This window comes from Excalfactoria chinensis, chromosome 10, assembly GCF_039878825.1.
Source record: "Excalfactoria chinensis isolate bCotChi1 chromosome 10, bCotChi1.hap2, whole genome shotgun sequence".
Lineage (NCBI taxonomy): Eukaryota > Metazoa > Chordata > Aves > Galliformes > Phasianidae > Excalfactoria > Excalfactoria chinensis.
Window position 1 is genome coordinate 15,570,127 of NC_092834.1, and position 26,506 is coordinate 15,596,632.

At 42.7% G+C, this 26,506-nt stretch overlaps 1 protein-coding gene across 1 annotated transcript; it reads left to right on the forward strand.

Annotated features, from left to right (window-relative positions):
- Nucleotides 1-25,322, forward strand: RAB8B (RAB8B, member RAS oncogene family). The gene is made up of 8 exons (XM_072345174.1): nt 1-188; nt 13,499-13,559; nt 14,208-14,268; nt 15,644-15,721; nt 16,780-16,869; nt 17,650-17,715; nt 19,565-19,615; nt 21,112-25,322. The coding sequence occupies exons 1-8, from the start codon at nt 65-67 to the stop codon at nt 21,202-21,204; spliced, it is 624 nt and encodes a 207-aa protein (XP_072201275.1). The 5' UTR covers nt 1-64; the 3' UTR covers nt 21,205-25,322.
- The last annotated feature ends 1,184 nt before the right edge of the window (nt 25,323-26,506 follow it).

Consider the following 26,506-nt stretch of genomic DNA (forward strand, 5'->3'; position numbering starts at 1 on the left):
CCGCGCTCGGTCTCCTCCCCGCGCCGCCTCGGCCGCCCCCTCCCGCTGCGGAGCCCGAGCGAAGATGGCGAAGACGTACGACTATCTGTTCAAGCTGCTGCTGATCGGGGACTCGGGCGTGGGCAAGACCTGCCTGCTCTTCCGCTTCAGCGAGGACGCCTTCAACACCACCTTCATCTCCACCATCGGTGAGGGGCCGAGCGGCCGCTCGGGGCCCTGCGGACGGGCGGCGACGAGGGAGGGGCCGTGGGGGGGCCGGGGCCGGACGGGCCGCCGGGGCAGGGCCTGGGCGTTGTGGCCGTTAGGGCCGCGAGGGGCTCCGCGAGGAGGAACCGCCGCCCCGGGGCCGGGCCGGGCCCTGCCCGCCGCTCTGTATGTGCCGCTCGGTGTGCGCTGCTCTGTGGGCGCCGCTCTGTGCCCGCTGCTCTGTGCACCGCTCGGGTCCCCCGGCCGTGAGGGGCGGCCGCGCCCCGCCGCTCTGCGCGGCCGCATCAACAGTTGTCCCGGGGTTTGGGCGCATCGTTCCGGCCCCAGGCGGGGGGCGGCGGTCCGTGGGAAGCGCTCTGCGCTGCGGGGAGCGGCCCGGAGACGGAACGCAGCGCTGCGGTAACGGGATGGTGGCTCCGTGAGCCGTTGTGTCGCTGCGGGGCGTGTGGGGTTTGTGCGCGAGTTTCCAGAACGTGCAAGAAGGCCCCAAACGCCGGAGCCGTCGTGTGTGCGGAGGCAGCTCCCTGCCAGAAACGGAGGGGGCTTTCTGAAGCTCAGCCCGTCTGCCTTGGTGAGGCGTCAGGCGCTGCTGTAAGGTCTGCCGCTCTTAAAGGACTTTGTGCTGAAACAAACGTAAGCGTAATTTCAGAGTTCTGCTCAGAGATAGCGCTGCGCTGCTGTGTCAGATGGAGCCGGAGAGCTGTGTTGAACTGCTTGTAGGTGGGGTTGGTTTTTGGAGTAAAACTAAGCTTCCTCTTCTGGGAAGGAAGGGGTGAATTGCAGCGGAGTTTATGAGTGTTCAGCAGAGCAACGGTGCTGCGTTTGAAGAATAACACTGAGATAAGGAGTGAACCCTTCGTGCAGTAAGGAAATGGAGGCACGGATGAGCTGAAGCAACACGTGGCTTCTTGTTTCTCACTGCCTGCTCTTTGCAGCCCTGTTCCATAGCAGCAGCCAGCAGAGACCGAGCAGCAGCTTACCTGGAAGGGTGCTTGGCTCCCTGTGGTAGATTCAAAGTCTTAAACCTTAATAGATACCCTGTGTGGGGTTCAAAAAGAACCTACAGCAGTGTCATGCTCTTCATACATGGGAAGAGATGGCTGACATAAATGGTGTCCTTCGTGCATCTTGGTGGTTCTTGAGCTGCTTTGTTTCTTGGTGTGGTTCTTTTTCTGTCTCCCTGATTCACTTCAATGTCCCAAGGGCTGCAAGTGTGGTTCTTTATTTCCTAACTTACTCAGTTATTTGGGCTCTGTTCTCTTCTTTCCCCCCTGAATGTTTGCTTTTACGAGGGTTCTATGGTTAGCAATAATAATTGTAAGGAAGTTGTTGGGAGCTGAGGCGCACTTCTGATTCTACAGGTAGTACCTGTCACTTCATTTCAGTCGCATTTTCCTGTTCGTACTGTTTGTTGTCCCGTTGTTTTTTAGAGAAGCACCGACCAGGAGAGTTGGCAATGCAGCAAATAGGGAAACTGTTCGTACAAAGTGTTGATATGCTTAAATACAAGTATTCTTTTTGTTGTTAGTTTGTTTTCCTCCTGTATTCCTCATGGGTGTCCTGTATCACTTTTGGTTCAGTCACGTAGATCTAATCTGTGTGTTCTCATAGGTGCTTTTTCTTGGTACAGAACAGGGGCAGTGAGTGCGTGCTGACTGGTCAGCTCACAGCTGATAGTATCGGATGTGCTGTGGGGAAATCTGTAACAGTTCTGAGTTTGTTCCTTGGCAGGTAGAGCACAGGCTGCCGTGGTGTGGAGGGAGCTGCGGGCAGGCGATGCTCCTGCTGGTTGAAATCCTGAGGTCCCCAGATCAGTGTTCAGAACTAAGTATGCTGCCTCTCACTGTGATGGAAGCCACCAGGCTGTGGGGTTTGTAGCTTCTCCAAAAAGCAGATGGGACTTCCTGTAAAGATGTGTTCAGTTCACAATGATTTGGATGAGTACACACTATGCTTTGTGTTCTCGGAGGTGTCTTCCCTCCTTTCCTGGCCTGTGTTGCTCCTGGTAGGGCTGGAGTTCCTTTAACTTTGGATGTCTGAGAAGGCATCTGTGTGAGGTGTTTGGATCTGCCTTCTGCCCCAGCCCTGTCTGTGAGGGGTGAGGCAGTCAGAGCATTCTCTTAACCCTGCAGTGTTCAACTTGTGGTTGTCTTCTTTCTTGTAATGCATATCTGCTCAGAAATCAAAGCAGCGCTACAATGGAAGGGCCTGCAAAAGCATCTAAGCACCAAGTATCTTTTTAATATATTTTTCTTACTGTTTACTAGCTTCAGTTACAAGAGCAATGGAAGCTTCCTTCACTGGGAAAAATGGAAATGCTGTTTAACTTTGGCATGTTTGAATAACTTAGGCTCACTGTTTGTTACAGAGATGAACTGTAGTTACTCTGTTTTTGCTTGGCATGCTTGTGTTGTTCTGAACTACGTGTTTTGCAGATTCTCTTCTTTTCTGCAGTCATGCAAAGCAAGTCTTTCAGGCTAAATGCTTGTATATTGCTTAGAGGTTTGCAAATGGTCCCCTTGACTTTGCTACTCAGGATTGTTAGTGGTGTAACCGAGGCTGTATGGTTGCAGTGAGGGCTTCCAGCCTGGTGCCCTGTGGCTAACAGTTGCATGAGGAGTAGGATGCGAATGCAGTGCACATATATTTATTATAATAAATCGGTCCTTTTTGGTTTTTAAGTGCCTTATGGCTCAAGAGTGTCTCTTTGTCTTGAGTGCTCAGAGTAACTGATACAGTTAGCAGTCTGTGCCATCAGTAAGAGAAGCGAACCCCCAGTCTCTTTCTTAGGTGTTCCTTTGTGTTACTCTGCATTGCTGGGGTTCTGTCTGTGGTCAGCAGCTTCGTGTATTTTTACACAGGGCTTTGTAGCTCTGTTTGGAAACCCTCTGAAAGGGCTGACGAGTCGTAACAGTGCTGTGCTCCTTGGTGAGGATCAGCATCTCGTCGTTAACATGGGATGAAACCTTCTCCACTGGAAACATGTTATGTAAGGTTATGTTATTTAGTTTGCTTCCTGAGTGGAAACTTCTGCTTTTGCACAGTTCTGCATGGAAAATAAAGAGCAGTTGTCAGCTATTTTTTGTACTTGATCACCTCCTAAAGCAAAATCTTATCTTGGAGTATCTGGCATGCATTTTGGTAGTATTTTCAGTGCGGTGCATGAGAAGAAACTTTAATTTAGAAGTCTCTGCGTATCCCAACTTGCTGTTTAAGGAGTGCTGTCTGGTAAAACTGGATTGGGTTTATCATTCCAAATAATAAGGTCTATTCTGTGTCCCTTTCAACTTGTTGTTTAAGCTGTTTTCCCTGGGAGTGAAGTCGTATCTCCTCGCTGATAGCTTTCCTGACTTTGTACGAGGGCTTGCTGACTGCAACAAGACGCTGTGCTTACTGCTTCATCCAAGATGATATCAGCATTTGGCAGGAAGTTGCCTGTAGGAGATGTTTCAACTCTCAGTGCACTGACTTGTTGGTTTTACAGAAGTGACTTTTCCATGGCCTTCATCTTGCAAAATAGGACATGGCTCCAGCAGCTGAGCACGTGTGTGCTGACCTTATAACACTTTGATGAAAACCCTCTGAACAAGCAGAATTTTCAACTTCCCTTTTGCATTGAAATCTCTGTGTCTGTAATGAGCAGTGGAAATTGTTTTAGCGTGCTCAAGTCAAATTGTGCCTCTTTGAATATTTCTGCTCTTTGCTGCAGATAATGTATGCTAGACAAAGAGGGTGGTTGCAGTGCTGGGTTGTTGTTGTTATTCCTGTAGTGATGATTGTCTTCCTCCCCCTCATTGGTACCCAATGTTCTCATTCATTTGGTCTCTTCTGGGCTTCTTCAGATGGTGGGAGCTGCAGAAGAAAACATGATGATAGATGAGCAAAGAGAAGTCCGGGAGGAGCTGTAGGTAGTGCTTTATTAATGGTAGTTCTATATAGGGAATTGTAAGGGAGATTGTGGAGTGAGACTGATGTGAATGACTCGGGTGGTGCTGCAGTGTAGATGGAAGTGTGTGTGCAAGTCTTGCAGTGCTTGGGTCCTGTGTGAGAAGGAGGTTGGAGCCTGCAGTAGAGCACAGGCAGGCAGCACTTTGGAGGCAAATCTGAAACTGGAAGCATGGCTTGGTTTTCTGAGTGGTGGTGGTGGCCTGTGAGATGTTCCTCTGATAATCAGAAGCACTGCAGTTGGTGGCAGCTTAGGTTAAAAATGTTCCAATTAGCATCACTTCTGACTGTGCATCTGATAGCTGGTAACAAGTCGGCTTAAACTTTGGTTTTTGTCTGCTGGTGAGGTTGTGCTGCCCTCCTGCATTCTGCAGTGGGACCATATGAGCGGAATCGCGTGGTTTTCTTTTAAAACACTTCGTCAGCTTTCTTGCTGCCTGATATTGTGGAGCGGTGTGACAGATGTCTTAACTGTTTTATGCCTCTACTTAATGGGCAGATGGAGCTGTCTCTGGGTTATGTGTTATCTGGTTATTTGAGTGGCAGCTGGGCAGCTTCGAGCTGCTTTGTGGCGTGGTTCGAACGCAGAGTTAAGAATACAGGCCAGCACTGAATGAGTGTAGGAATGCTTGTGTTGTTTGATTGGTGCAGGCTGTGAGAGAAGTGCTGAGGGCTCAGAGCTTTTTGTTGGGGTTTTTGTTGTCTATCTGCGTTAGGGCATCCTTTTAGAAGAATGTCTTGTCCTGACTTCTTCCCGAATGTAACTGGAACCCATAGTGGGTGATGAAGAGTACATGCAGTATTTTCATGATGCTTTATTTCATGTGCTGGGATTTAATTGCTGACAGATACCTGATTTCCACTGATACTGTTGTTGATCTTAGTACGTTGTGGTAGTATGCTCACTCCAACAAGTTACCGTAGGTCTGTACAATGGATCTGTTCCTTTCCTAACGTGAACAAATTGAGTAACTTGAATGTGCTTGCGCTGTTTATAAAGCTTTTGTATGAGCAGACTTGATCCAGAGGCGTTCAGTTGCATGCAAGTCAGAACTCAAACCAGCAACTTCCTGTTCCAGTTGGGGGCTGTTAGCTTAGTACCTCTAAAGGTTTTTCACCAGCAGTTGTAGCTGGTGTCAGTTTAATCTTGTGGTTTACAGCGAGCTTTCCTCTGAAATGTAAGCTGTGACACTTCATTAAAGGCAGCTGAAGTACTGTGTGTTGTAGAGGACTTGTGCTCAGGAGAACAGGCAGTTGAGCAAGTTTAAGATGATTGATCCTAGTTTTGTCCTCTTTACAAGCCTGCTGCGTTGGGCACCATAGAATAAAGCTGATGGAGAACGTTGGTTGTGTTCTCATGTATGTATTGCAGTATGTAAGTGTGCAAAGCAGGTAGAACACTCGCAGGAGCTGGGCACCATGTCTTGCTTCTTGGGAAGTGCAGGTTGAACTCAAAAGGATGAGACCAAGCTGGCCGCCAGCCTGAAGGTGCGTGCACTGCTACCACCTGCTATGCACACTGCACAAAATCTTCCTTTCTTTCATCTGCCAGAGGGAAAATGCTCTTCTTTACAGACGCAGTTCATTGTCTGTATGGTGAGATGTCTGATGGGATGAAAGATGAAGTGAGGCATCTGAGTCCAGCCAAGTGTGGAAGGAAGCAGAAAGTCCCAGTAACCACTGGCTGGAGAACTCCAATGGCTTAGCAGCAGTACTGTGAAGATCCAGTGTAGGAGAAAAAGATGAAGTAGCCATGAAAAGAACCGTGAATAAATGAAAACATCAGTGGGCCAAAGAGATGGGTACAGCCTGAATTTACGTGGTATTGCCTGGTGGTTTAAGTAGTAAGAGCCTTTCAAATAAGGCCTATTGTCTTATTCATCTAGGCAGTTAAATAAAGCAGCTTTTTTCTCCCATGTCCTTCACTTCCCTAGCAGAAAAATCCCCCTGTAGTTACTCCCACGTGAAAACAGGAGTTTCAAAAAGCGTCTTGTAAGAAAGATGTTTCCAAAATCTGTTCAGAGAGCCCTCTTCAAAAATAAGTTGTGTAACTTTAAACTTGCTGCTCAGCCTTTTGGCGCGCTGTGTGCTGCTTTGTTAGGAACTTCATCTGCCGTCTTCTAAAACATGACTGCATTTCAGACCCTAACTAGAAGTCCTCAAGTGGATAGTCAGTCTAAGACTATGTTTCTCACTGAATGAGACACTTTCATCTTTGCACATAACCAAGATCTTTTTAGCCAGAGCATCAGTAACAAAGCTGTGGACTGAATGTTTCCCCCCTTCTTCCTCTGTTTTTTTCTTTGTGTTGCTAATAATTCCCATATGAAATGTATTTTTCCTCCTGGAGACTTTAGAGGCCCAGAGAGTGTGGTGAGTTTCTGATCTGAAGTATTACCCATTTCATTCATGAGAGGAGTATTCCTGGGGTATTGCTCACCTTCCAAATTGCTTTTTACTATGTAGTGCTGATTTCTAATTTATCCTGACTGCCTACCATTATCCAGTTCATCTCTCCTCTGTTCACTGATTGCATCTCGGTGGCCCTCAGCCTTTCAAGGGGGTGCTGGGCAGCATGGGAGATGGATACAGCAATATGAGGCTGTAGAGGTTGGCTGTTCCCATCAGCTCTTCTGTATATCTCAGGCCTGCAGCTGGCAGGGTCTGTGTGCACCACTGTGGTACATTCTGCAGGGATGGGAGGTGCACGGGGTAATGACTTATATCTTTACATCCTGAATTCCATAACACTGCATGGTGGCTTTTTTCCTGGTGGCTCCTTTATTGTTATGCAGTGGTATGGTCCCAGAAGTTATTTCTTCCTTCTATGAAACCAGGTCAGAGCAGATGTTCAGATTGAGTGGGAGTCTTCCAACTTGAGGAGGCTTTTTTAACAAAGAAATAGAGAAATAACATCTCAGCTCCTGACTGCACAGTCATGTAGTTCCACCTGGACCTGAAGTTACTGAACCAAAACAGACCTCACCTTTCCTGGCCTGTTCTCACTGTCACAACTGAAATAGTACATCAGTGATGAGCAGCAACATTTAAATCACAGTGGCAAGGCTAGCGCTGATCATATAAGATTTTCTTCAGTACAGCCTTTTTTTTCTTCCAGTCTCTTTGATGCTTAAGATGCCAAAGTTTGGCTGAAACAAGCACTTCTTGCTGATAGATAGTTCAGAGTTGCCTTGGTTCAAGAAGACTTGTGTTTTCTGCACCTGCCAACACACCGGCTGCCTGGGTGATAGCCTTGGGGAGGTCCATGCTGGCACACCTGGGAGCTACCTGTCAGCTGCCTTTTGGTCCTGTGAGCTTGGGACTTTCATTTCCTGGTTGGTCCCATGGAATCTGTGGGCTCCTGCTCAGAGGTGAGCTGTGGCTGTGCCAATCTCTAAGTTATGCCATCAGATGATGATAAGCTGAATTACCCAGATGAAAACTGACCTGACCCAAGCAGGAAACAGCTCAGTCCCCACTACTGGATGGCAGCACCTGCCCTCGCATCGGCTGCCTGTAAGGCTGTGGTCACAGCTCAAGTCTCATGGGGGAGGTTTAAGTATTTGCCACTCTCAATTGCGTGTTGACTGGAAAGAAATATGTTCTCAAAGCAGCTCAGCTAGTGAATTCCCCTTAGTCAGTCTATAAATAATCCTAAAAATAAACATACTTTGCTGTCTGTATGGTAAGACAACTTCAATCTGTGTCAGAACCATTTTAGATAAAACTGAGTTACCACCAAGTGCAGTTTATTTTCCATTGCATGTGTAATAGATGGGGACTAGATTTGGCACACCTCCATAGACCCAGCCCTTTGAAGTTGTGGAGGTCCGTAATTATACTTAGCAGTAATGAATTTCCTTCTACTGCTGTTACTGAATGGTCTGTAAAGCTGGACCGAGTTTTTTTGGTGTTTAAAATCACACGAATTCAAGGTGTGCTCAAAGCACTTGTGAGTTCAGAATTGTGAGAAGCTGACTTGTGGATCTTTCAGCATTCACACCGAAGCCTTTGAATGTGCCATAGTGGCAGCTGAGCTCATAGGAGCCCCGCTGCAGTGCTGCTGGGGGGCACCGTGCTTCATTCTCACTGTGTCAGTCAGTGTACGCCGTAGGCTACTGAGCTGCCCCAACATGTAGCGGGTCTAATTCTGTTAATTACAAGTTTTACTCTGAATGTCCTGTTGCATTTATTTATTTTTTATTATTATTATTATTTTTAATAGCAAGTAATTTATCTGAAAGGAAGCTGGTTGGTAGCTGTGGTGCAGCTGAGGAGGTGTCTGCTGGAGGAAGCCACAGTTTGCTCAATTTTACAGAGATTGATCACATCTTGGTAATAAGTTTTAAGTGCTGGAGAACAGGAAACCACTGTGTGCTATTTGTATGTGGCACCTACATTCTTCATTGCTGTGCCTCCTTGTGCCACTTATATTTGTTTATCAGTGTAGTGGTTAAAGTTTCCTTCGTGAACTTTAGTCTGTTAATATAATTGAAGGTGCAAGACACTACTCTGTTATCTTTGCGTAGGAAAAACTGTATTATGTTATTTGTAGGTGTGAGGAATAAGCTGACGAAAGGCCAGCTAACCCAAAGCATACTGAGCGTACTGTGCTGCCCACCCTGAGTTTGGATGCACTTGGAGTTCTCACAGGCTGTCCAGAAGGAACTGAGGGCAGTTTTATCCTCTTTAAGTTGTAAAAGGGTGAATAAAACTGGCTACACTCCTGTGTAACTCTAAAATAAATTAATCTTACAACTTTTGAATAGCATTGACCTTCACCCTGGTGCAGTGCCTGATGTTAATCTGCGTTCTCAATGATGCCAATAAAAGATGACTGCATCTTGAATTAACAAAGCGATAGAAATTGCTGAGATCATCTGAAAATGCAGTGCAGATGTTGTTAGGGACTGAAGCCAGAAGTTCAAGTTCAAAGTGACTGGACTTTGTTCTTCTGCATTATGCTCCGTGATGCTGCTGTGTTGCAAGCGTTCCCCACCCTGCTTTTCATAGTCTGATCTTGTTTCTTCCTTAGTTGTTTTATAGGTTTACTGGAAATGCCTCAAGAAAGATGGAATGTGAAACCAGCTTTTTGAGGCATCACTATACTGCTTGAAGCTACAACAATAGATAATGGAGTACCTTAAAGAGTCTTGGGGGCTGGGGAGGAATGAACAACAAACAAAAAAACTAAAGAAAATAACTCATTTGATCCCAAACCTACGAATCCTACTGCTGGGAACAGCCATCCCTGCTGGTAGCTATTTCCTACAGCTTCCTACTTTGGACGTTTGTCTCTGTGACTTAATGGCTGTTTGTTCACAAGAACCAAAAGCCTGCAGTATCCAACAAGCTGAACGTAAAGCGTGTTGATTTTCAGCCATCTGCCTTTTCTCATTTCCTCTTTCTGTAGGTCGGTTCCAAGTCATGGTGCTCTTTTTGAAGTTGTTTTTAGTTCAGCCTTACTCTGAGTAACTGCAGGAAAGAGTTTGCTTTCCTTTTGTCAGTCTGAAGGCCCTACGTGTTGCATCTTGCCATTAAGTTGCAAAATTGTCTTTGTATGCAGTTCTGTCCATTGGAGGCAAAGAGGACCGACTCCCACAACTCCACAAATCAATGCAGTGTGACAGGAGGAAGCAGTGCAATGTAGTTGGTGCAAGCTCAGCTTGGAAGTTGCTGTGTAGATTCCAGTCATTCTGTTGCTGTATGGCTCAAGAAGGATAAGAAGGGTTTGTACCTTGCCTCCTTTGCTGCCTTGTAGTGAACTCACTTTGATAGTGATTGGTGTCCAGTGGTGATAAGTGCCACAGTCATTGGAAAAAAATGTTCTTTCCCTTTTAACGTTTTGCTTCTTCCACTCTTGCTTTAGGAGAATAAGGTAAGATTTAGGTGAATGGGGAGGGGGTTCTCACTTAAGAGAGCGTGGTGTTATGTGCAGCTCAAGCAAAATAGTCTTTGGTGTGATAAGTGAGATCTAATAGTGTGATGCATCTTCTGCATTCTTTGGCAGATGGGTATAAAAATGAGACTTGAGCAAGCAAACCTGGTATTCATGTTTTTCACTGCTGCTTTGCTAATTCTGGATGTTTGATTGCCTTTTCTAAAAAGTCCTTTGCCTTATTTACTAAAACCTGAACCGTTTACAATATTGGGATGTTGAGGGCTGATGCTTCTTTTTTTCCCTAACATAAATTGCATATTGCTTGGCTAGAGGTGGAGAAATACTGTCCAGTTGTAGATATGCAGGCTACTATGTGCAATCAGAGACTGATGCTTAATTCACATCCTGAAAGGTTTAAATTTCATGGTTGATTTCTTACTGCAAATGCACCCAAAATTAGTTTGTTGTTGTAATTATACAGGCTCTATGGACTTAGTGAAATAGGAAGCCTATTAAATCAACTTGTGTTGGGGTTAACCAGAACTGCCAACTGATCCACAGCTTTCTCATTGGTGAGGTCCAGCTGCTGCAAACTGCTGTCACGCTACATGAAAAGTGTAATTAATATACTGGACAACTGTCACACAGAGAAATGTGAAGGGTTTGTGGGTTTTTTAACCACTTGTATGATTCAAGAACATGACACTTCCATGGCCTTTGCCGTGAGCAGGATAAAGAGTGGAGAAGCCTTTCCTTGCAGCTGGAGCTGGTGTACTGATGTACTGGCTCCAGCCAGAATCCTCTATTTATGTTTCCTTATGTTGGAGCACAAACAGAACCTGTATGTCTGAGCAGTGGTGTATTGCAGGCAAGTACTGTGGTGCAGGCCTAGCACTGGCTGAGGGGAGAACTGGAGTGCCTTGAGGCTGAGCTGCTGCTCCAGAACCTGCCATAGCAACATGAACCATTTCAGCCCTGCTGCTGAAGTGGTTGTTCAGTTCTTGCAAGAATTGCATCATACATGTTGATAGCAGAAAAATGCCACTACTAAACACATCTGTGGTGTTGGGCAGTCCTGTGTTTTTACTGTTGTCACACAACTCTTTGGATTCTTTCCTGGTGTCTCTGTAAGATGATTGCAATGCAGCTTCATCGTGGGTAAAATCTGCGCTGCTGGTTGAAATAAGGAAAGTGTACGTGGGGGCCATAGGAAAGAGTGGAGTAGTGGTGGCAGTGTGCCCGGTGTGTGGGATGGTTGTGACTTGTTGGCCTCAGAGGGGGCTTAGGTGGGGCTGTTGTGTGTGCGCATCCAAATTTTTGAGTGTACATATTTCTCTCGGTGTGAATGTGTTGTTGTCAGTTGTCTTGGAAGCTGTGGAAGAACATCTCGTCATCCTTAGTCAAGTGAGACGAGAGGATGTGTCCCTGGCCTGTAGCTGGCACAGATCTGAAAGCAGTAAACCCAGCAGTCATAGTCCTAACTAACATGTGGTTCAGTTCTTAATAGAGAGCCTTCTCACATCTAGTACCTACAGACTCGCTGGGTGGAAGTGTTGCTGTCAGACTTTGCCATGTGCCAGCTCTACTTTGGCCATTACAAGCAATTATCCTGTTTGTCCTTGTGTTATAGAACTAAATCTAGGTCTGTATCTTCTTAAAATCATCTAGAACATAATTTCAGGTGGGCATCCAAGTGCTGCAGGGCTCTTTCACCCTTCTGGACAGAAGAGCATTGCACGTTGCATTATAGAACTGCAAGTTCTGTGATGTTTTGCAGTCAAACTTTTGGATTCCTGAATAGCTCTTTGTTATTTGTCTCTTCAAGCTTTTGTACCCCACTGCAAATGAAGAGCTTATTGGGATAAGAAGTGCTGGGTGAGCAGAGCAGTGCTCACAGCCACACGCGTGTGCTCAGTGGGAAGTGGCAGCACATGTCACGGGGCTCAGCCCCGAACGTTTGCAGCTCACCGCTTCCTGTTGCTGAAGCAAAAGAACAAAAGCAGCACCAGTTTGCAGTTCGTTTTAGCTAAAGTTGCTGTTGCATTTGTTAAACTCGGTTGTCTTGTGGCAGACGTTTATGGATTTCCCCTTTTGCTTTTCTTTTAGCTTCATCTTTATTCAAGGTGGGTTTTGGGGGAAGTTCCTACTAGAAAGTTTGATTTCTGAGAAGCTGGTTTTTGTGCACGTCTTGTTTTGGAAATCCTGGTACTGGAAGGGAAATGAGTAACTGCGGGAAGGCGGTCGGTGCAGGGCTCCTACCTGCGGTGCAGGCTTGTGCTCAGGATGCCATCTCTGGGGAGTCTCCTGTTGCTGGTGCTGATGTGTCTCAGCTTTGGTAGCTTACAGTGAGCACAGCATTATCTTTAGCCATGGTTATCCTGGCAGTTAGACTTCAGGCCTAGGCACACAAAAACCTTTTGAAATTGCTTTGTTGTTGTCCACAATACAACCCCCTTTACTGAAGAAGCAAATTGTGCTTCTGTTAACTTTGAGGGAGAAAATGAAGAGCCAGCAGGATTCATTCTCACGTACAAACATGGTGAAGTGTGATGTCAGTGGATGTTGTACCTGGTTAGGGGAAAAATCTTTATGGCAAAGTAGGTAGGAAATTCTATTGACAGGTAATGGAAAAAGTGGTAACACCTTCCAAACTTCCCTTGCCTACAGGAAGGGCTTGTGGGGCTGGGTTGGTTTGTTTGTTAAGTAGGCACCATACTTAGCTTTGTCAGAATGTAGGTTAATGGAAAGATCTGTTTGTAAATCCAACTGCGAGTCTTGGGGAATTAGGGCTGTAGCAATAGTCTTAGCATTTTAAATCAATGCAGTTAATTTTGTTCAGTGGTAGAATTGCTGATACAATGTGCGTTTCTGCTGATGTGTTCTAAGGATGTAACGCATCAATATTAAGCAGCTGAAACTGTTTTCAGCATATTAAAATATTAATATTGCATGTGAGAAGAATGAAAGTCAAGGTCTTAATGAATGTCTGTATTTCATTGTCTCACTTTGTAGTGTATGAAAGTAATAACCTTGTGGCTTATTTCCAGGGCTTCCTATTTAAGCTCTGGTTAAATTCATAAAGCCAGAAACAGCATTTTCCTGCTGAAGATACTCTTGATAATTGTCATTTAAATTTTGTCTGAGAAAAAAGAAGATGGGACCAAAGCAGCGTCTTTTACTGACTGTGACTAACTATGGAGTAATTGTTTAAGGTCTAGTGAAATACAAACTGGTTGCCAACTTCAGATTGGATTCATTGGGGGAAGGAAGGAGGGGATCCGGGATTCAAGGGTCAGGCAGCCCCCAGTGGGATCTGGGGGCAGAAATGATAACTTCAGAATATATATATGTGTGTGTATGTGTGTATATATAATTATTATTATTGAAGTTTGCATTTAACAAATTGTACAAAGGAAATGGAACGCTTCCTTTTCATTAACTGCAAAATTAATCTTTCTCTGGCAGGAATTGACTTTAAGATCAGAACCATAGAATTAGATGGGAAGAAAATCAAGCTACAGATATGGTAAGTACTCCAAAGCTACTTAAGTTTTCAGTGAGTCCTGAATTATCTTTGAGTGTGATCGTGACAGGACAAGGGGAAACCATTGCAAACTAAAAGAGGGGGCATCTGAATGGAACATATGGAAGAAGCTATTAACACAGGGCAGTGGGGCACTGGCACAGGTTGTCCAGAGAGTCAGTGAATGCCCCATCCCTGAAGACATGCTGCGTCAGGCTCTGAGCAACCTGATCTAGCTGCGGATGTCCCTGTTCATTGCAGGGGAGTTGGGCTAAATGACATTTAAAGGTCACTTCCAACTCAAAAGAGTCTTATGATTCTGTGATTTTACTGCTGCATGTTTTAATTTATTTAATTCAGGAATCGTATGCATCAGAGCTACTTTTGTTCATACTAGGAAAGGCTGTGAGGCTGTGTAGTGCTGAGGTTTCGTTGCTTGCATGGAAACGCCTGTGTGCCACATTTATGGTGCTGCTGTAATCACTGATTTTAAATATGACTGCCTAGAAGTGCAGATGATGTTGAGGGCTGTAGAAACGCATGCACGTTGCTTCTAGGTGGTATTTTCCTTAATTAATGAGTATCGAAACACTGTTATTCAGTACAGAAAAGCATGAAGAACCTGTCCATGAAATTTTCATTGAATTCTAGGGATACAGCAGGCCAGGAGAGGTTCCGCACAATCACGACAGCTTACTACAGAGGAGCCATGGTGAGTGCCCTTCATGAAAGTTACATACAGCTAGTGTGACTGTCCTGCTGTTCTTAAATTGCATCGGGTGCGTCTTCTGCTGGAGAACTGGGTGATTGTCCCTCGTGCCACTGGGAATGAAGCACTTCTCTTGTTTAGTTTTTTGTTACTTGCTGATACATTGTCTAGTCATAGTTGCTTGGGTTGTTTTTGTGGTGAAACTCAGAGTCTGTTTTTATATAGTTACAATTTGTGCGGGTTGTAGAAAGAAACTAAATTGCCAAGCTTGAACTGGTAGCTTCCTAATGCAATGGACCCTTTACACATTTGAAATATTTGAAGCATAAGTGGTGAATGACTTTAATTCCAATAATCTCTTTTACCGAGTTGCTTTTTCTCTTATGTTTTTCATTACTGCCAGCAGAGAACTCAGAATCTGGACTAGAAACACAATCACCTGTAAAGTGAATGTTATTTTTTTACTACCATTGAGAATGACTTAAGTCAAACATCTGTGTTTGTCTTCACTCTTCTTGTTATAACTATGCGTAATAGCTCTTAATGCCATGATTTGAGGTACCCTAGGTCTATGATTTGAGGTGTTCTAGGTCCAGTCACTGTTAATTTAAACTTGCTGCTAACTAGCTGTGCTGCTACAGTGTGTTCTGAGCACCTTCCATGAATGACTGTCCATAGTCTGGCTGTGGGTCCAGATAACTCCACTGTCATGGAATACAAATGGTGAAAATGGTGCTTGTGGCTCTGGTTGAGCATTTTTGCACTTAAAAATAGTTTGGCGATCATGTGGTCTCTCCCCACTTCCCAGTTCAGGGCTGCTTTGTCTTGTGTAGAGTGATTGGGTACACAATGAAAATGGAGATAAGCCTTGCAGTCTGTCCTCAATGCAGCTGTTGTGTAGTTTCATGGGCTCTGCAGCTTGTTGAGAGCCTGTGTTAGTTCACGTGCATAACTGCCTGAAAGAGCTAAAGCTTTTGTGGGAACACCTGAGGTGACCTTTCTTGAAAGAATCTGCTGTCCCCAGCAGACTCACAGGTCTCACAGGTTTCTCATTCTTTGACTGCATAGAGTGGCTGCTTCTAAATTTGACATCAACAATCCTTGTTGCTGTTACAGCAGAGACTGTGAACTATTCCTGACTACAAGCTAGTAATTGAAAGCTTCCTATTAGTAGTGTGTTTGATCTATCTAATAGTGCCGAGATGTTAAGTAGTAACATTTTGGGGTAAGCAAATGCATAATACTTCGATAAACTGTTATTGTTTGTAGGTATGTAAGTCCTATGTCAAATTTCTTGTAAGTACAATCAAACAGCATGCATCAGAAGTCAACCAATATTATTATTATCGTCTAATTAGATTTTCTTAATTTTATTTAGGGAATTATGCTGGTGTATGACATAACAAATGAAAAGTCTTTTGACAACATAAAAAACTGGATAAGAAACATTGAAGAGGTAGGTGCTTTGTAAAAGGAGGCTTTGGAAAATACGACGTAATCATTCTACCTTAAGATTTCACAGGGGAAAATAATAATAAAATAATAATTTACCTTCACGATAGCAGCTGGTGTGTTTATGACCAAGTTAGACTATACAGTGAATGAAACTGATTATCAGTGTGAGGCATATTATCTCCTTCCTGTAGGTATGGAAGGTTGAAAGCCTAGGTTTAGTAAGTAATAGTGAAGTGCTTCAAAACTGATCTTACTATGACTTGTGCTGCACTCTTGCTTTTGGGTTTGTGTATGGACTGGGCATACACCTTGAGATCTTGCACTGAGATGATGACAGTTCTGTCTAGTTTCAATTGCTTTTGTGTTTGTGGAATTAAAGATTTTTATTCTTTTCATTTGGCCTAGCAGAAAGAAAAGCTTAACCATTGTAAATTATTTAACAGGACATTCTGTCGATTAGAGTGAGATAATTATAAAGTTAGAGGAGAAGCCCTAATTGTATTGAAGCTGTAGTTAGGTAACAGGATCTGTTTTCTTGTTCCTTGTTTTTTGGTGTTTCTTTGTATATGTGTTGTGTACCACCACCCCTCGCCCCAGAAAATAAATCCATAGGCTTTTCTTTACTACTGTTCTTTAAATTAGCCCAGTCAATATTGGGTCAAATAATATTATTGTATTAGCGACCAATTTGACCCAATTTGACTGGGCTAGAAATGTGTTTTCATGGAACTTCTTTTTGTAATTATTCACTTAACCATTTATTAGTAATCTATTTTAAAAATGCAAATGTAGGATGTAATGATACCTCAATCCCAGCGCAATGTTACACATAATTTCTTATTATAAGTAGATTAAATGTAGCAATCTTTATTCAAAGCTATTTCATTATTTCAGTATTAGATTGCCTGTTTGAAAGGCCATCACCTTTCTCAGTAATGCCTTGGCATTAGGTATCATCTAGAAAAGGTGGTGCCCACTTGTGGGTGGGTTTGACACACAGATTCCTTTGAAATCACGGTGCTCTTTATTTCTAAGAGATGCCATCTTTGCTCCCTTCAGCATGCCTCTTCAGATGTAGAGCGAATGATCCTGGGTAACAAATGTGACATGAATGAAAAGAGACAAGTCTCAAAAGAAAAGGGGGAGAAGGTAAGCTTTATGCTGACTTCATTCAGATGCCAACTTTTCTTAGTATTCCAGCTACAGGATATTTGCTTGCTTTTAGGCACATGAGAGAGACAGCGTCTCACACCTCTCATTTTTAGAGGGCTTTGATACAAGATGCCAGAAGTTTGGCTTGTTTTTAAATAATCTGTGTTTGAGTTTGAATAAATTTAAAGTTATCCTTGACTCGAGGGGAAGAATCTGTAAAGAATGCTGAGATTTGCTATAGCATGAAGTCTTGTAAGTCTCAGTATAAAGCTTTGCATGTAGTTTAGCAAGTTCAGTGTGGTGGCTACTGGCCCTTTTCATAGGTACAAGAACTAAACTAATTAGTTCAGTAAGAACAGAATGCTATGGAATAGAACGCTACTCTATATTACAGCGTAAGAGTAGTATGCAATAAACACCACCATGTATGCAGCTGAAGAAGTATGTTTAGTAACACAACTTAGTGGATGGTTTTATGTAGTTATCTGTTCTACGTAGCGGTGAAGGTTTTAATTCAGTGGTTTTGTGTCTTAAGATCTAAGTCCTTTGTGAGCAGTTAATCTTTTTGAGGGGTTTGAATTTACATGGAGATACGGCCTGTTCTAACGTTGTTCTGTTATCCAGTAACTTTAATGCATTAGTAAAAGAAAAGTAGAAATAAAGCTTGATCTGTTTGCAAAGCCTGCTGCGGTCTGTGACAGCTGTTGTATTACGAACTTATGTCAAACATTCATTTGCAAAGGAACTTTAAAACGACTGAAAAATGTTCTCTTTCAGTTAGCAATTGATTATGGAATCAAATTTTTGGAGACAAGTGCAAAATCCAGCATAAATGTGGAAGAGGTAAGGAATGGGTGTTTATGCTTAGATGTGTTTTGTGATTATCCCTGTGGAGGCATGTTGCATGATTGGTAACTGATGGGCTTCCTGACCTCATCTGGGAAGTGAAGTCACACCTGGCTTTACCAGTCCTGTTCTACTTAGGAAGCTATTGTAAAACAAGAAACACTAGGTTTTACAATGGATTGTTAACAGAGTGCTATTGTTGAGACCAGCAGTTGCTTCACGTTTCAATTGCAAGTGCTTTTGGACTGGGAATAGGTGGAATTTTAGAACTGAGCTCTGTGAGGGAAAGTGCCTTTGAGATTCTTTATTTTCAGAGCAACGTGCTGCTGCGCCAAGGAGTCTTCACGTTACTGCTAAGTATGCTGTGCAAACTAAAGTTTTTCTTGTAAACATGGAACATCAGCATAGACTGTCGTAAACTGATGTTAGAGGAGGAAGAAAGCTAACACTACTCTATCTGTAGGCCTGCAGTCTGTATTCTTACAAACAAATTCCGTGCTAAAAACACCAGCTCCATATCTGCAAGAGCATTAGGAAATAAACTGGGAAGGTAGAGTAGCTCAAGTCAAATCTATTGTACCATGAATCACTATTATCTCAGAGTGTTGTGTGAGGATGTTAACTAAATGAAAAACGGGAGCAAGAAGATAGTATGATGTCAAAAGGCAGATACGTTAAGATTTGTTCATTCAGATTGGAGGCATTGTGCTGCTTCAGGAAGAGTGCTGGACCTGATTTTCAGTATCATAATGATTCCTCTGGCAGTCAGTGGAAGTGTGAGTATTAGCAACTGATACCAATGGTGGTTAGCAAGTCTCCTAATACAAAGCACGTATCTTGGTTAGTTCCTTTGGAATGTAGGCTTATGTTTCATGACATGCCCTGCAATTTCATTTTAACTCTTCTAGGTTATTAAATTAGTTGGTGCCTACTGCAAGCTGCTTGACTATGAGTACTTTTATAAATTGTTACACGACTTGTGAAGAAAGAATAAATAGATTCAGCTGGCGTAGATATTCAGCAAGTAACCATTTAGTTTTATTTCCACCAGAAGTTGAAACTTGTGGGGAATGACACACTTGTAGTACTGTTGTGATCATAAGTAAGCTGGTTTATTTTATTGGCAATGACTTGTTTGCATTAAGTGCTTTTGTCTTTGGATATATTCAGAACACAATGAGAGACTAAAGGTTTACAGTTTCCCAATCTGGAATGTACTTAGTGTTGATATGTCCTGATACTCTGAAATTCACTGTTGATCAATTTGGGAGAATTGCAGCGTGTTTCTGCTGCAGAACTTTCTCTGCTCCTTCGTATGTTCAGGTCTGGGATGCTGAAATTTGCCGGAGTGGCTGGAGTGATTTCTTTCCTTTGTTGTTAAAGAACGTTGTAAACATACAGAAGGGCTACAGGTAGCCCAGGAATAAAGACTTTGAAAGACAGGGAGAAAGCTAATTTTGATGTGAATTCCCTGATATACCAGCCTCAAAACTTTATGTACGTTTCAAGTTGCAACATGCAGTACAGTTCAGCCAAAAAAAGCCCAATGTAGCCTTCTATTCAACAGATGTTTTTTGTCCAAGGGGTAGGCAGTGGGGAAAGCTGTTTGCTTGCTTCAAAGTTGAGAAAGATAGAAACTAAAACTAGTTGTTGGTTTGTGTGTTGTTTTCTTTTTTGAAAGCATGCTCATTGCAGTGTTAAATAAGCAGCTTTTGTACACTGTGCCTTGCAGCTGAAAGTGCTGTGTGGCCTACAGGATGTTTGTATGTCTGACTACTCCTAACCTATCTTTTAATGTCTCTATTGACTGATTCCTCTGTTCTTATTTATTTCTTTTCCTTGCCAGGCTTTTTTCACACTTGCACGGGACATTATGACAAAGCTCAACAGAAAAATGGTTTGTATTTCTGGTTGCATACAAAGTAGATACACTGAAATGACTGTTAAAATAACTGGCTTGCTAGTAGTAGCCTTGTTTGAAAGTTTCTGGTGATTGCAGTTGGTTCTACATCAAATCTGATGGTAGGGGGAGAATGGGGAAGGGGGAGGAACGTTGTGCTCAGCAATGCTAGCTAGGAGAAACTGAGCTGCAGAGCTGCTGGAATACGCTCTCTAGTTTTTACACCTCGATCTCCTATGATGTTAGTTGGAGAACAAGTGAGCATCCAGCACAGAGCTACTAGGACAGTTCTTCTGGTAGGGAGCTTAAGAGCGCAAGATCGATAGGAAGGGTTTAATGACCTGGGCTCTCTTAGCATGTTGAAAGGAAGGCTGTCTACAACTGTCTGAGGAGCAGCTTACAAAGATCATTGAGACTTTCCTTGCTGGTGCCAGCTAATATAACAGTGACCATGAACTGGTGCTTGGGAGGTTTAGACTGGGCATTGGTGGGGGGTGGAGGGAAGTCATCATGAGAGTTGTGTAGCTCTGGAATAGGTTCTGAAGAGGGTTATGGATCTGTTTTTGAAAGTTTCCTAAATTCAACTAGACAGATCTATAGTTGGCCTGATCTAGTGTTAGCCATAGTTCTGCCTTGAGTGAGAGGAGCAGGAGCCTATCACTCAAGGATCAGCCAGCCACTTTCCAGCCAGTGTTTCTGTAACGTAGTCCTCCATTCTTTTTTAAGTCCTAAGATAACATGCAGCCTTTATGTAATGAAGCAGTTCTTAATCACATGTTGTTCTGTATCTGGAAAGCATTGTTGCTCTTACAGTTAGTTGTTCGTGTACTGTAAAGGATAATAGCAGAATGTATTTGCCTTATTAACCTGTCACAGAAGAAAGCGAGATTCAGTAGGTGCCAAATTTGATTGCTAATTTCTTAGCCTGCTTTGCAGTCACTAAGAAATATAAATTTACTTGTGGAAGCTGCCATTATTAGTGAACAAGGATTTGGTGATGCAAATTTCATTGAGCAATAGGAGTTTTTCACTTTCTGTTCAAGGAGCAGTGGACTTCATGGTTGTGCTGTTAAGTAGCACCGATGCTAGAACTTGAGCTTATGTTAAGTGTATAGATGTTATCTGTTTAAAAGCAGTCACTTAAACACAAATGCACCTTGAAATTGTTCTTTGTGTGAACGTTACCACTGAGCAGCCTGAAACTGGTGTGTTCTTGGTCCTTGTTACACTGTGATCTTCATTGAATGTCACATTTTGTGGTCACTCACTGAGCTAATACTTGAGATCTGGACCGTTGGACGAATGTTCCTTTTAAAGATAAGGAGTGCTATGAAGTGATTAACAGAGTCTGGATAATTGAGAAGCTCAGGCTGTAACACCATTGCTCCGGTTATCGTTTTGCAAGAGGGAGATGTAATGGGGAAGTTAGTAAAGCTAAAATCAGTTCTAATTTACATGGCGTTTTGTGACTTTGATAATGTTTTCTTTTTCAGAATGACAGCAGTTCATCGGGGGCAGGTGGGCCGGTAAAAATAACAGAAAATCGATCTAAGAAGAGCAGCTTCTTTCGATGCACGCTACTTTGATGAACTTTTAACAATAGACTGCAGCACACTTAGAACCTTTTCTGCTTCTTTGAAAGCACAGGGTCACAAAGCCTCAGAAATAATACCACCAAGCTGCTGCTGAGAGCTCCATTGAACGTAGACTGCGATACACAAAATATCAAGTGGATTTTGCTCACTAAGCCTATTGATCTGTCAGGCTCCTCTTTCTCAAATACGGAAGCTATGAAGTGGAGACACAAATGCAAGAGTTAACTTGTTTTCCTTTTTTACTTTCTGTTTTATTGCCTGTTGCAAAAGCTGCTATGTTTCTTTTAACTTTGCACATCCATATTAGCCTCTTACTGCCTGTTACAGCACAATCTTACATTTGTATTTGCACAGTTCCACTTGTACGTAAGATTCTTAACAGATTTGTGCAGATTTTTTCCTTTCTTTTTCGAACCAATTTATTTCAAAGCAGAACAGCCGGAGGACAGATTAAATCTCACTTCCATTATTTTCTGTGCTGTGTACTTACGGCCATGACTGCAGTATGGGTGGTGACACTCGAGTAATAAGAATTCCTCTAACAATTGACACTTAACAATTTGTATGAGTTCTGTCTCATAGATGCACAAATCTGTTCGTGCAGAAGCCACGGCTCTTATTCTGAATGTAGTGTGTTGCTTTTCTTTCTTTACCAGATTTAGAAAAGTTGTGTTCCGAATTGCCAGTCACTGTCTGATTCACAGATGCACCTTTTGGTAACTTTAATAAACACCGTGTCTTTCCTCACTTAACTTCCATTTGTTAGCTCAAACTGTCTGCACCTTTCCTTTTGTTGTTTTTTTGATGAGGAAGTACACCCTGGAGTTGAGATCATCACAAATTGGCCTCATTGCTATCACTTAAGTGGCTTATGTAATCTGAATGCATGAGTTTTGAGGAACCACTTTATGGATTCACTTGCTCAGAATGACTGCTCTAAAGGTGACTTTGATTTCTGTTTTAATGATGGTCTGTTAATGTCTGTAATCATCAGCCCTTGACAAAAAGGTGTCCAGAAGTCAGCTTCCCATGTGGTTGCTGAAGTTCATCAAGCTCTGGCACTACATAAAGGGTCACACTCGGGCTGGAGCGTAGTATTGGTGACGCAGTTAATGATGAATGTACGAAGCCCTCATTGGTCTGCTCAAGCAGTACAACTTTGTCTTTTTTTCTGTCAAAAACTGATACAGTGACCTAGACTGTTAGAAGCAGAGTTGAAACTTAGTTGCCTTTTTTACTCAACTGAGCATTGTATAAGGTAGTCTTTGTTCCTAGTACTTTTTTATTGTCTACTGGAGATTTTCCTCAATGAGCAAGTAAAAATAGGTGCTCTGGTTCTGTTGATGTGCCAAACTTGGACCATTGTAAGCTTTAACTACAAGTTTGTGTCCAGCATGTTTGTTCTTAGGGGATAGGTGGATTCTGTCCTTGTCGAAGAAATGTCTCTGACCTGCTTGCTTTTGCTTCACTATGTTGTCAAGTTGCAAACAGTGAATTGGTTGTTACTGCAGATAACTGCTTCATTCATGGCGTCCAGTACTGAATTTGTCATCTCGGGTCTGTTGGAAACCCTTTGAAAATGAACAGACCGATAGAATAAGATATAAAAGGACCTTTGATTTGACGAGATCGAACAGTAGTAGCTGGTTCCATAAAGATTAAGGTGTTACCAGCCTGTCCCCACGTGTAGCTTAGTGGAAACAGTTACTGTAATCAGATGGTGAATCTCATAACCTTCTGTTGCTGCACTTAGAGAAAAACCCTAATGGCAACAAAGGTTTAGTGGAGAGTCAAAGCATCCCTGACTGCTCGGTTGTCTACCCGCGATGTGTGTCTTGGACAGGCTAAAGCAGTTACATTTCCTGTATGTTTTTTTCTTTTTCTTCTTTTGGAAAATAAAAAAAAAGAAGTGCTTCTGTACAGAAAGTGTTGTGACACCAATTCTGAATGTTGTTTGTTTTCAGTAATTTACCTCCGACTTACTTGGTGTCGTAATACTTTGGTTTTTATCTCAGGGGTTGTCTGCAAACCAAAACTGACATGTTCTGTGTTTGGCACCGTTTACAGAATGCGTTGTGTTGTTTTTCCTGTCTTCGCTGTGTGGTTAAGTGTACATTCAATATTAGTCTCCATGAACTTCCCTTTGAAAGAGCCTGTAAGTAGGAGAGTCTATGAAGTGCTTCTTGAAGCAGCAGTGAATTGGGGTATCTGCTCTGTATTTTGGGGGGGCGGGGGGAAACTTGCTATTTTCTTACATTTAGCTGTGCTAAACTGTACATAAGTGTGAGGTAAGACCATAGGAAATTCACTTTATGCATGAGAAAATGATGCAGTAAATATTTCACTTTGCTTAATGTTCATGTAAAGTTCATCTTTTTCTATTTGTAGAAGAATTTAGTGCAATTTTGTTGTCCCCTGCTGAAACTGAAGAATTCTAATTTCATGTGGTCTTATGGATAAGGTAAAAATGCAGATTTCTCTCTGTTTTGCCCTCACCCCTGTTCTTCAGCAGTATTAAATGGCTGAGTGGCTGCACTTTGTCAGTGTGCTAACTTCTGGTCAGTATAGACCTCTTTCTGTCTGCGGTCTGCCTTGTCAGACATAGAAAACCGTGCTGTATCTTAGCGTGCAAACCAGCTGTATGTTTTACTGGGAATTTTTTAGCTCTGTTTTGCTTTAGACAAGTGGGTGATGATAAATGACATGTTCTGCCTCGGCATCAGATGCTGGGTACTACAGGCTTTTCTAATAGCAGTACGATTGTTTTGTGCGATCTCTGTTGCTACTTTGCTCAAATCTATATAACCTAAATTTTGAAGGACTCAACTTTACCTCAGTCAACTAAGTTAGTATTCTCACCTTCATTAGAATGGAAGTCATAGTTATTCATTAAGCAGCAGATGTATTTCTGTTTGGCTCCAGAAGTTGCCATTAAGCTTTTAGGAGAAGCAGATGTTTCTGGTGGATTTTAATGGAATAAAACCACTGTTGATGCTGTTGAGGTTTTTTGGCATATTCCTCTGCCCCGTGTCTGTGTATCTTGACCAATATTTTTCTAACTGGTTTAAAAAGAAATGTGGTCTCAGCGCGTTGCAGTTTTAGCTTCCAGTCTGTGCTCAGCAAAACATGCACAAGTTGTTTTTGTTGAGTATATCTAGGATATTTGATGTCCTGACTGTCGTACTGGAAGTTGTACTATTGTTAAAGCTTAAACCACTCGAAGCGTAGCTGACTTTTCTATGTGGGGACAGTCTGGAAGATGCTGGTTGGATTTCAGACCTGTAGTTGTGGTTTTCCTTTCTTTTTTCCCCCTCTTTTATTCCCTTTTTTACATAATCTATTCCTATTGTAAGTACATTTCCCTTTCTAGTCCACTTACAGTCATTTAAAAAGTCATAGTCATTTTCACGAGTGAAAAGAGGACTCTTGAATATACGTACCGCATTAAAATATTGTGAATGGATACTGATTCGAAGAACATGAATGATGTGTAAAAATGCATAAGTGTTGTTTGTGGAAATGCCCTGTTATTTTGCTATCTGTTAATGTAACTGCAGTTTTGCCACGTCGAACTTGTTAAGGATCGGTCTGTAGGTGATGATAAATAGGTCTCTTTCTTCTCCATTCACCGAACTGCTTACGCCATTCTTATAAATAAAACTTGTATTTCTCTCTTCCACAAAAGCAGGATTTCCACTGATTTTTCTTGTTTCTGATGAATTTAAGTACTCTAGTGCATTCCTATGGCCTTACAGATGTTTTTGCAAACAGAACTTCAATTACAGTTATTTTAATGCAATGTAGCTACTAAATTCAGACTAGAAAGTATAGTCCTTGAGAAATGGCTTAATTTTGAAATAGAGGTGTTCTACTGTGTGTGTTTAAGCACATTTTTATCTCTGATCAAAGGTGTAATGTGAAAAGCTCCTGCAGATAAAGTGATCTCGTCCTGTGTTTAACCTGTAAGCCTAATCATTGTGTATTGATGTGTATAGACAAAAAAAAAAAAAAAATCCCCTCCCCAAAAAAACCACTTCAAATTCTAATGGTTTTATTATTCCATGTGAACTTTTTTACAATAATATGTCTCAAATAAAAGTTACGTAATGAAAAGGATTTGGAGTATTTTGTATGAAATATTCCATGTAGTTGTTAGAAGGCTGGCTTTTCCACTGTGTTTTCCATGTCTGGTGTGGATAGTAGTTCAGCTGACTTGTGTAAAGCTGTGGTAAACCACAGGTGTGCTTGTATCGTTTCCCGTGCACCTAAACTTGTCTCTTCTTCAGAAGAGACTTGTCTCTTTATTTCTGCTTTTTGTAGAAATTAAGTACGTTATTCCGTGACTTTGTGTTTCATAAGGAAGTGCTTTGTTGGTGTGTCACAAAAAGGTGCAGGTGCTGCTCAGAAGGTACTTGGGAAGTAAAGATAATGTAAGAGACGGGCTCCAGTTGGAGTAAGAATTCTTTAGTCGCTTAGTTATCCCTGACTTAACATCTTCTTTTGGTGAAGGGTGTGACTTATCACTTGTGCATAACCTGAGACACAGATATCATCAGTATGTTAAATATTGTTTGTTGAGCCTTATTTGCCACTGTTCCTGGATCTATCTTTTGATATGAACCAGGACTTACTACAAAAGTAGCTCTTGCACGCTTAGAGATGAAGGGCAAGTTACTGGTACTTGTGTAGAACCTGTTTGATGGTCTGGTAAACTGCCTTTTTTGTGAACGATGCTTTCCAAGCTGACTAGTGGCTCCTTTAGACTTTTTGGACCACATCTAGGCCATCAATGTAATCGCTCTTATCTATTATGTGAGGAGGTGACAGGGATGCGTTGCTGCAGCAGCGACTTCTGGCAGTGAGAGTGCCTGTGGCACAGCTGCAGGGCCGCACTGAGGCCGTGGTCTCATGTGAAGCCCTGAGTGATGTTAGTGACAGGTTAACTTGTTCCACAGTGGGTTGTGATTCCTCGGGGGAGCTGCCGCGGGGTCCCTGGTCCTCCCAGTGGGATGTGTTAGTGGAGCAGCACGGAGCAGGCTGTGCTGCAGGGGATGCCCAGCGTTGTGACAGAAATGGGCTCAGTGCTGCTGCCTTCCTTGCTGGGGACAGTGCCAGCCCTTCTTTGTGTACAGACTTGGGTCGGACCGCTGGCACTGCTCATCTCTTAAAGCATTTAGACAGTGAACCATTTATGCTTTACTTGTGCTGATGTTAATTTTATTTTTTGAAGGAAAAATTGAGCGTTTATTCTCAGTATTGCTTTCAAATCCCTGCGGTTATTCTTTCCTTTTTT